Genomic DNA, 11,004 nt, shown 5'->3' on the forward strand with positions numbered 1-11,004 from the left:
CTGTCATGGGACAGTCAGGAGAGAATCAGAGATGAGTGCAGTTCTGTGCAGTGGTGAGCAAGAGTGAGTGCCTGGCAGATTCAGTTTAGATGAAATGTACATAGTATAGTATAGTATAGTATAATAAAGTAATTCATTAGCCTTCTGATGATGGAGTCAGATGCATCATTCTCTCTCCCCTTCATTGGAGTCGTTTTTGATTTACAATAATACTGCTCTATGGCCAGGTGCAAAGCAGATAAAAAAGAGAAAAATATGATGGGCCAGGCACAGAAGTAAAACATTTCAGCCAGAGACTAGGCTGAAAAATTAAAGGGGAAATGAAAAACAGACAGGAGAGGACTTTGAGAAGAAGAGTAACAAAGCCAGGTGGGACTCACCATGGAGATTGCAAAATAAGAGAGAAGCTTCCAAGGAAAAGGCAGGAAATTATTTGAAAGGAAGTGCAACTGAAGGAATTGCTCACTAAATTTGCTACTAAAACAATTTTCAGTAGTTTCTCAGGAAAGGATGGTGATTAGAGTTGGTTGACTGAAGAGAAAGAGGAAGTGTCTGTGCTTCCTGTGGCTCTGTTACTGCTTGTGCACAAGCTGGTCCTCTGATGATCCTCCTACTACAGGGTCCTGGGTTCATTATGGTGGGAGGGGTTTTTACCCCTAGGATCAGATGGAAGAGCTGTCACTTTCTTCTAAAGAGAGCATTAGTTTGCCTCTTCCACCTCCACACATTCTAGAGATTCACATCAAACAGTTGCAAGTAAACACATGCTCAAGAATGGGTGAGTCAAAGCAGGATCATTGTGAGGGCTGAATTCCACAGCCTCAGAGTCTGCATTCTGCATTTTGAGTCAAGTGTATGAAATGCAATAAGGAACAGGCTGGTTCACCAAGTTAACAACTCCATTTTTTAGCAATGCCAAGATTTCTGGCATTTTTAAAGTATTAACTTTTTTTTTTCACAGAAATACCAGAATTTATGACTTGGACTTAGTTATGAAATCTGTGTTACAACAAAATGCAGTTTCACACACAGTAAGATGGTTAATTCAATTTCATTCAGAGAAACTATGCCAGTGCTTTAATTGGAAAGCCTGTGCCTCAGCTGTGTGATGGCAGGCTCTGAGCCTGTAAGGCATCCTCACCCCTTCAAAGCAAGCAGTCAACCATTTAAAAAGAATCAACTTCACTTTGTTTAATGGCTTTACTCCCAATGGATTTTGCTTTGTATTGTCCTGCACACTTAATTCTCTTCAATGTATATTGTGTTATAACTTTATCTTGGGCTGTAATTAATATATTGCCACATCTCCCATATATAAAATACATATTTAAAGGTGCTCTATGGCTATTCATAAATCCTTTTAGCATCACTACACATAGCAAAGAACATGGCCCTGTGACTTTGCTGTCTCCTCTATGATTCTTCTAAAAACAATCAGCTGGGCCCGACCAAGCTCTGCCTCCATGCCAAAGCCAGTCTGGTTAGCAAGTTCCAGCAACTGTCTCAACCTCTGAAGTAAATTTCTGTTAAAATTTTGATTAAAGCTAATTTAGTTCCATTTCTGTGTGGAATACCATTGGGCAGACAGCTTCAGGTTATGTGATTAACAGTTGCCTGGTTTATATACTTCCTGAAATACTGTCTTGTCCCCTGGATCCCAAACTAGCAAAGCATCATCTTGTCAGGAGAAGCAGACCTTTGGAAATTTCACTATATTTGTAAAGTGCTTTTTTAAGTATTGAGCAACAGTTTTGCTTGGGAAGTGCTTCTGAAAGCAGGAAGAAAAAGCAAGAGTTCTTGAAACATTTAAAGTTTGGATTTCCAGAGGTTTTCTCCTTTGTTTGCTTGCTTTGTTGCCTAGGAACTGGCCTAAATAAGAGACTCCAAGTAGACAGAGTGTTCTCTGGTAGAGGATCTCTAATGGAGAAGGGCTGTTTAATTGATATGAGCAGAAACATAAAGCATGCACGGAGGGCAAATGCCCAGCAGTCACTTTGTCAGCTGGCTTAGGCAGAGACCTTTCTGACTTGGCTTTAGTTGGGGCAGATAAATCTGTCGTTCATCTTTCATTTAGCCAGCTGCTTTGAGCATAGTGGATAAATGCTCTTGTACTTTAACCTTTACCTGTCCAGTTGCTTATTCTGTCTTGGTAGCAAGACATGCAGAGCATCTGTAGGTGTGGAGAACTTACAAACCCAGGTAGTGAGATCTGTTGGCACATAGCCTATGTCCCCTGTCCCACCATGATTTGTGAAATATCTGGATTTCAGCTACATGGGCTGGGTGAAATAGTTAGGACTAGCATTAGCAGCTGGTGATAGCCAGGAAGACCCGTAAGATATTGGGGTGCCACATTAAATCCCAGGGATTTATGATGAACGCATCATAAATGGAGGGATCTCACCTATATATCAGATACAACTATCAGATTAATCTGTATATCACAGGTATCACCTGTGATTATTCAGCAGCAGCAAGAGAGAAGTCACATCACACAAATCCAGCCTCTAGCCTGCAGCTCACTGCATATTAATGTAGTATTGACTGCCCAGAACACTTCTGCTTGAGAGGGTACTATTTTTATTTTATTTTTAGAGGACTGGAATCATATCACTGTTAACAGTTACTGTGCAGAATATCTAAAAACTTTTTCTTTTATTATGAATAAATTTTGTTTCTGGCAGTTTGGTTTTGTACATTTGGTACAGAATACTTCAAGCTCACAAGATTTTCTTACTCGTAATTGGATGAAAATAGTGCAGCTCTAATTTGTAGATTTTCATGCCTATTTTACATCTTCTCTTCTGCAGCTTTAGGGATGACAACCCTAAAGAAAAAAGATCCCAACCAGCAATCTCCATGTTCAGACTCTTTGGCCAAAGTCTTAACTGAATGCCTTACATTTGTCTCATGAATAGAAATGGCCCAATTTCCAGCAATGCTGAGTGTCCTCAGTGATCCAAATGGACTCTGGAGAGCCCTTTTAACACCTGAAATTCATGCTCCCTTTTTTATTACTTTTTAAATGTAAGTATGGATTTGCAAGCCTAATTATCTGAAATCCAGATTTGAGAATGTGGCCTGGAAAAATCTCCCACCTAATTTTTTTTATTCATTGATCTCTTCTTCATCATCTTCAAACGCTTCCTCTCCATCATTTGCTGTTGCTTCTTGGTATTGCTGATACTCTGAAACCAGGTCATTCATGTTGCTTTCTGCTTCCGTGAATTCCATTTCATCCATCCCCTCTCCCGTGAACCAGTGGAGGAAGGCCTTTCTCCTGAACATGGCGGAAAACTGCTCCGAGATCCTTTTGAAGAGCTCCTGGATAGCAGTGCTGTTGCCAATGAAGGTGGAGGCCATCTTGAGGCCACGGGGAGGTATGTCACACACCGCCACCTTGACGTTGTTGGGGATCCACTCCACGAAGTAGCTGCTGTTCTTGTTCTGGATGGCCAACATCTGCTCGTCAACCTCCTTCATGGACATGGGGCCGCGGAAGACGGTGGCCACCGTCAAGTACCGGCCGTGCCTGGGGTCACAGGCTGCCATCATGTTTTTGGCATCGAACATCTGCTGGGTCAGCTCTGGCACCGTGAGCGCTCGGTATTGCTGGCTGCCCCGCGCCGTCAAAGGAGCAAAGCCCGGCATGAAAAAGTGAAGGCGCGGGAAGGGGACCATGTTTACCGCCAGCTTCCGCAGGTCGGCATTGAGCTGGCCCGGAAAACGCAGGGATGTGGTCACCCCGCTCATGGTGGCAGAGACCAAGTGGTTTAAATCTCCGTAGGTGGGGGTGGTGAGCTTCAGGGTGCGGAAGCAAATGTCATACAGAGCTTCATTGTCAATGCAGTAGGTTTCATCCGTGTTTTCTACCAGCTGGTGGACCGAAAGCGTGGCGTTGTAGGGCTCCACCACTGTGTCAGAAACCTTAGGAGAAGGCATGACACTGAAGGTATTCATTATCCTGTCTGGATACTCCTCTCGGATCTTGCTGATGAGCAGGGTTCCCATGCCAGACCCTGTCCCTCCTCCCAGGGAGTGAGTGAGCTGAAATCCTTGCAAGCAGTCGCAGTGTTCGCTCTCTTTTCTTACTACGTCAAGCACAGAGTCAACCAGCTCTGCCCCTTCTGTATAGTGTCCTTTGGCCCAGTTGTTTCCTGCACCAGTTTGTCCTAAAGTGAGATACAACAGGGAAAGAAAATACACAAAATTATTGGCAAGGTTTCATATTTGCACTCTAAATTGACTTACATCTGTAAAAAAAGCTGCTATAAATCTGTCAGGTAGATAACTGTGCTCTTCTGTTTTGCCTAAAAATAACTCTGTAAGTATCAACATAAACTTTTTATATAGTCTCTGGCAGTTTTCATTCATGTCTTTGGGTGTATGGGGTTTTTGGTTTGTTTATTTTTGTTTGGTTGTTTTTTTTTCTTTTATTTGTTGGTGTTGTTGGGGTTTTTTTTCATTTTTGTCATTTTACCTTGCATAAATGCAAAGATAGCCTTAACTCCTTGTTCTGAAAACTTTCACACTCCCAGTCCTGATGATTCTGTAAACACAAGATGACTGTTTGATATTTAAATGCTTTCTGCCTGTACGGACCATGATGCATGCAAAGCTAACTCACAGATACACGTATCTCAATGAAAGTGAGAGGTTCTTGGACTGTTCTTGTGAGTCAAAGGGAAAACACTGTCATTCAAGAATAAAGCTGGGCTTCAAAATCCTGTTTAACTTGTTATATCAGGGAAAATAGCTTTTTAAATTCGTGGTTACCTAGCCTGAATGAAAATAGTGATCAACAGAAGCTTCAGGGACATTATTCAAAAAACTTAGAAGTTAAGTGTTAAGTGCCTTTTAGGTTTTACTGATTTCCTTACAAACTCACTATTCTTCAGGATATACAAAATAACTTGGACAACCGGATTACTGATATTTCGGAAAAGTGATGAGTCCATTCTTTTCTTCCCAAGGCTTCCCTCCTTGTTTTATGTGCCACTCAGTTTATTAAGATAAACAGTGTGGATCATTTGCTATTGTCACTGTTTTGTTATTGGTTAGATAACGAGGAGGATTAAATTGGGCAATCAATTTTTTAGTATTCCTGTTCCTCACAGTGTCTACTACACACATACATTGTGCCACTGAACTCACTTAGGGTACTCCTGGGAGTGGTATTCAGACAGAGTAATGGTTTCAGTATTAATTCTAGAGCTGGCAAATTCTGTGCTGTTCCCCAAGAGCTTCCCCTCCCTTCCTAGTACCATTTCTCATTTCAATTCCCATGGCACCGTGTTGGTGCCAAACATATGAACCAGGGAAACTGCTGGCTGGGTCACTTCTGAAATCCTATGTACTTTTTTGCACTGCATAAATGCTTGGTTTCCTCATGGTGTACTTGGTTACTTAATGCATTGTTCTGTATGTTGCTGTATTTTTCTCTCTTTGAGCCTAGGGAGCTCAGCACTTCCTGTCCAGCTGGGCAAGGCACAAAGTAACATCCTTCCAGAATGAAATATGTTTCTAACACCTGCAGCCTGCTTGAGCAGATCCCCTACTACAGATAGGGAAGCACATCAGGATGCACACAAACAAGCAGACATCACTCCAAAAAGCAGAAGGCATTTATCTCCTAATGGACATAAATTCTGATTTTAGGACAACTACAAGCTACTCCTGTGGCAACACTACATTCCATCCACTAAGCCACGTGCCTGGGGTCTCCAGCATTTTCACTGGTGATTTCCTGCTTCTACAGCCAGTTATCTAATTCTTCCAGAACCACTGGCTCTACAGCATGGGAAGGCTACCACAACACAGAGCATGTAAACATGCCCTGGAAGCTCCAGCCTTCTTACCCCATGACAATGCAGTCCGGAGGCCCTGACAAGGCTGCCACAAGTCTGGAAATACCTGATCATGATCCTGTGAAACTCTACTGGATGCCCTCCAATTATCAGGTGCCTACCTACCTGACCTCTGAAAATCTAACACAAACACATAGAAATGTTCAAATTTCACCGAGGCTAAACTCTCTGGGTGGAAAAGGAGCTTGTGCCCATAAAACTCAGGCCCTGACAAGTCTTTTGTCCATCCTGGAAGCCCATGTCCATCTACATGAAGCAATCCCACAACTTATCTGCACTCCTGGCACCTCCAGGTCCTTCTATCTATTTCTTTCTCCAACAACACACTGCAGGGTTATCACACATGTTCAGGTTGAGCTGCACATGCAGAGAAGCCATTTGTCTAACAGTCTAGTTTTTAATCCCTAAAATGGCGCTTGTTTCCTACAATCTTCTTTCACTCCTCTACTCTCTTCACTGCTCAAAATGTAAAATAGGCCTGGTAAAATAGCTCAGTAGCACATTAACTCTTAGGAGCCTGATGTGAACAGCCTGCTGTAAAACTTGCCTTTAACTGCTGGACAGCTATATTTTGGTTGCCTCCATCAGTTCATACAAATTAAATTGGAGTGGTATCTCTGTAGCAAATCTACCGAAGGTGTACACAAGAAAAGAATGACAAATGCAAAAATGTACAAATGAAAACTGATTAACAGGAGGAGACACATCAGAGTTCAGAGCAGCTCCTGGTGGGCAATTGTGCGCAGTCAGAAGGCCAGGAGGCCTACTGGTCTCATACAGCAATATTGTTCCACCTGCAGCTCTTCACCTTTTAAATCACTACCTCGTTAACACAGGCATTAAAGAATAAGGATTATTTTGTGTCCATCTCAAATTTCTTGCTGGTTTGATATAAAATTTCTCTATCTGGAGTGTGTGACCATGTACTCAATACACCTGCATGAAATCCTGACAGATGGTCCATGGTTACTTGCTGTGGAGGTGTGGCCACATGCAGGTTTACACAAGTAGAGGTGGAAAACACCCCCATCAGAATGAGCCCATACAGCCTGGGCTAAAACAAGTATGGAACTGCCAGCTCCTGCCACAAAATCCTTTGTGGGCCCAGGCCAAATTTTTAAAAGAGAAAACAAAATGCTTTGTTGGCTTTTGACACAGAAGTTCATTACTTCAGCGCTCAGCCATTCTACATTATTCAGCAGGTTGGGAGGACAGTGCCTGACAGGGCAGAGGCCTCTGACAGATATGAGTCGATCACATGCTCTTGGTTCATTGTTCTCTTGGCAGGAAGGGAGTAGAGCAAACTGGGCTATTGTTGAAGACATTCTGAATTGATTTTGCTCTGGTTTTACGGGTGTTGTGCCAAACTGTAAAGCTCCGGTTCAGGTATTTCCATAGGTCAGGTCAATTCACTTTAAGAGGGCTTGTGTGGTTCGTGCAGGTGAAAGGGAATGAAAGGAAAAACCTGAACACAGAAACAGACTTCATAAAGCTGGCTATGTCTATGGCTTTTCTCCCTAAGCTTACTCCTTAAGTTACATGTTGTAATTTACAGCTCCTTTGGAAGAGACCCTTACCATCACTGCCATGGAGTTTACAGGAGAACAACATGGAAAGCCTAAATGTTTTAAGTTAAAGACCTAAAGGAACTCTGTGTGGCTTTTTCACTCCCCTCTCCAACCCAACAACCCAGATTTAAGTTTGTTTTATACCATCCAAATTATGTTTATCTTTCCTCTGTCTGTCCCTGGCATTGTTCCTTCCTTATGTTAACACAATGTACCAAACTGAGTTCCAACCCAAGCTTGCCTTGTCAGGAGGAAATGTGTTTGTGGCTAGTGCAGACTTGGAAACCAAAAGGACATGAAAGTTTTCATGGTAGCTTTCATTCAGACTTCCCGTTTCAGCAAGTGGCTCACTTAACTTCCACATGCTGTTCCTCCTTTAGTGCAAAGGCACTGACAATGCTTCTGTGCTTCATAAGGATGCCCTGAAAGGGTAATGTGCATTTTTAAGCTTGGATGCTAAGTACGATGGAAGTCCAAAGTAAAGCAGTAAAAGTAAAAACAACTCTCGGCAAGAACACTGCAAAACCAGAATGTCCCCACATATTTTCAGACTGTTCCTCTTTATGCTAGAAACTACTAGCCTATAACTGGCTACATCTATGTTTTCTATACTACAAATTATCTTCTTCCACTGTTACTACACTGCAAGGATATACCGAAAAAGTTTAATTACACAGCCTAAAAACAATTCTGTACTCAAGCATTTAATGTGAATTTAAGTGAAGGGTAGTCTGGTTGGTTTGTGGTTGAGGTTTTTCCCTCCCCCTTCCATTTTCTACAGAATTTCTGTGCATTTTGTTTTGAAGAATTGGCCTCAGGATTTCTCTGGTGTTCATATATGTGGAAAGTAAATGTACTTTGAATACTACAGGAAACTTCCAGCACTTTGCTAACCGAAGGAATGATCAACAAAAGAATGACTTTTTCACTTAACAGGATGTTTTGATTGGCTTACATAATGATTGCAATCCCATTGTTAGCTATTAGGATTTCTAAGTAGAATCCCTTTGGAACGGGGAGATTGAATGCTTTTTGACCATTCACTTGGCAATCAAACATTTGTTGTAGAAGTCTGTTTTTTACAGAGAAACATCCACATACCAAAGATGAAATTATCGGGCCGGAAGAGCTGACCAAAAAGACCAGAGCGCACACTATCCATGGTTCCCGGCTCCAAGTCCAGCAAGACTGCTCTTGGTACAAATTTGTGGGCTACAACACAAAGTAAGCATGCCCTTAGTGTTCAGAAATAAGCTAGCACAGTTATAGCTTTTAATGCACAAATATATTACATCTCATATTGTTAGTCTGACATAGTTCATACATATATAAGTACTTCCTATACAGAAAGGCGTGGTGGTAAAAAACCCACCTCTGTAGGAATAAATCAATTCAGCCTGGAAAACAGGCCTGACATAATTTGGACTCTACAAATTTTACCTTTTGTAAGCTCTTTATTAGTAAGAGGTATTAGGGAGTTTCTGATTAGAAAAAATGGTTTCCTTGTTCTTTTTAAGAAAGTAGGTAATCTTCTCTGTAAATATCAGGGTGAGTAAAGTGCTTATGTTCAAGTTATGCATAAGCTTTTGTGTTTGAAGGATTCTCCTCCACTGAAAGAGCTACTTGGTGTACATTGCAAACAGTAGTGGTCAGCACATCTACCACAAAGCACAAAACAAACAATCTGTGTCAAGTTGAATTTGTTCAAGGAAATTCAGGTAAATAAAATGAATTAAACCCAGCTGGACAAAAGATGAAACATTCACACTTGCAGGTTCGTGTCCACAGACCAAAGGACTCCAGATCCCCATTTTACACTGTTAACACCTTTCAACAGCAGAGGTCTCTGAGGACTTGGATGCCTTTTGCCATCTCATTAATGAAACAGTTCTCTATTACCTGTGGCCCAACCCTCTCATTCATGAAAATTAAAGAGAGAGTACTATACATGCGGGCTTATGTAACTAACAGTTTAATTTGAAGTAATTGAAGAAATGCATTTGGTGAAGTAATCACACATTTGAAGAACAAACTCCTACTGTAATGTTAAATAATAAACAGACCACCACCTCCAGACCCTGAGGACAGCCCCTTGTGCCACTTCTCTGTGTCTGGGGAGATAGCACTCAGCCATCTTAGTAGTTTGTAAGAAAGTAGATAATATTTTCTGTTGAGCTGTGCTGCTGGTGGCATGTGAGGAGTGTGGCCCGATGTGCAATACGGCTTTATGAGCCCGTCGTCTTCTGATTCCTGTGCCCCTTCCCACGGAGCCCCATGTCGTCCCGCACCCCTCCCCGTCCCCATCCCACACTTACAAGATGATTCATTGTAGTAGACATTGATCCTTTCCAGCTGCAGCGCTGAGTCACCGACATAGCCTCCGGCTGGGTCAATGCCATGCTCATCACTTATCACTTCCCAAAACTAAGAGAGGAAAAGCGAGAAGTGGGTTGGGAACTTCCCTGCCCAGCGCCCGGCCCGGGGGCGGCGGCGGTGCCGCGGCAGCTGCCGGATTCCTGGCGTGCCCGCCGCCCCTCCCAGCCCGCGCGGCAGCGGGAGCCGGGCGGGCACCGGGATTCAAACCCAACGGGCGGCGGGGGCTCCGCGCCCCAGGGGCCTCCCGGGCTCTGCCGCCCTCCCCCGCTCCTCTACCGCGGCCTGGCCGGCTCAAACAGAAAAATAGTTTTAAAAACAATTTTTTAAAAGCTGTCCCGTTTGGTTTCGGTGCTTTCCAAGGCCTTTTATGGTCACGGGGAGCGGAGCGATGCGCGGTGCCCCGGGCGCGCCCGGCGCCGCTCGGCACCGCCATCGAAGCGCGGGCGATGGGAGCGGGGACGGCTGGCACGGCCCAGCCCAGCCCTCGGTGTGCAGCAGCCCCGGGGGTTCCAGCAGCCCCGGGGAACCACCGGGCGCGTCCCCCGTGCGCTCAGAGGCTCCGCAAGCGGCTGCTCCCCTTCAGGCTCACCTTGGTCCCGATCTGGTTTCCGCACTGTCCCGCCTGGATGTGCACGATCTCCCTCATGGCTGCAGCCGCTCTCCCCGCCGTGCGCCCGCTGTCCCGCCGCCCGGCCCGGCTGTGCGCGGCACCGTCCCACCGGGCGGTGCTTTATGGGCTCCCGCACCCCCTCCCGCCCGGCGGCCGCCCCCGCCCGGCACCGCCCTCGGCACAGGGGCGCGGCGCCGCCCGCTGTGTGACACCGGCCCTCGCATTGTCCCCGCCGGCAGCGGGGTCCCGGGGGGTCCTCCTGCCCCAGCGGCAGCTCCCGTCCGAGGTCTGCTGCTCGCCCCAAAGCCAGGCCAGCAAACGTGGCTGCGGCATCCCCAGCCCCGGGCGGCGGCCGGACATCGCCGCCTTCTCCGGCTCCTGTTCCGTGTGCCCCCGCCCGCACATCGCAGCCTTTGCTGCCCAGCTCCTCTTCGGTGGAATTTCTTCACAGAAAGAGGGTGATGAGACATTGGGACAGGCTGCCCAAGGAGGCAGTAGAGATAATTAAGGGAAGACTGGATGTGGCCCTTAGTGCTATGGTCTACGTGACATGGTAGTGTTAACCATGGGTTAGATTCAATGA

General features: G+C 44.9%; 1 protein-coding gene across 2 annotated transcripts; it reads right to left on the minus strand.

The window, feature by feature from the left end:
* Positions 1 to 2,563: 2,563 nt before the first annotated feature.
* Positions 2,564 to 10,539, minus strand: TUBB6 (tubulin beta 6 class V). 2 transcript variants are annotated; one of them, XM_059857811.1, is made up of 4 exons: positions 10,401 to 10,539; positions 9,751 to 9,859; positions 8,537 to 8,647; positions 2,564 to 4,172 (listed from the first exon to the last, which is right to left on the minus strand). In XM_059857811.1, exons 1-4 carry the CDS (start codon positions 10,455 to 10,457, stop codon positions 3,109 to 3,111), a joined length of 1,341 nt encoding a protein of 446 aa, XP_059713794.1. In that variant the 5' UTR covers positions 10,458 to 10,539; the 3' UTR covers positions 2,564 to 3,108. The 2 variants fall into 2 exon arrangements, with proteins under 2 accessions (XP_059713794.1, XP_059713799.1); XM_059857816.1 differs by lacking the exons at positions 8,537 to 8,647; positions 10,401 to 10,539.
* Positions 10,540 to 11,004: the final 465 nt, after the last annotated feature.

Source organism: Haemorhous mexicanus, chromosome 1 (assembly GCF_027477595.1).
Source record: "Haemorhous mexicanus isolate bHaeMex1 chromosome 1, bHaeMex1.pri, whole genome shotgun sequence".
Taxonomy (NCBI): Eukaryota; Metazoa; Chordata; class Aves; order Passeriformes; family Fringillidae; genus Haemorhous; species Haemorhous mexicanus.

Bases quoted from the DNA above. Each gene is read 5' to 3' on its own strand.
- TUBB6 (XM_059857811.1), bottom strand. From the start codon at position 10,457: ATGAGGGAGATCGTGCACATCCAGGCGGGACAGTGCGGAAACCAGATC. The intron at 9,860-10,400 runs GTGAGCCTGAAG...TTCCTCTCTTAG, and splicing joins GAAACCAGATCGGGACCAAG to TTTTGGGAAGTGATAAGTGA. The intron at 4,173-8,536 runs GTATGTGGATGT...ATCTCACTTTAG, and splicing joins GCCCGATAATTTCATCTTTG to GACAAACTGGTGCAGGAAAC.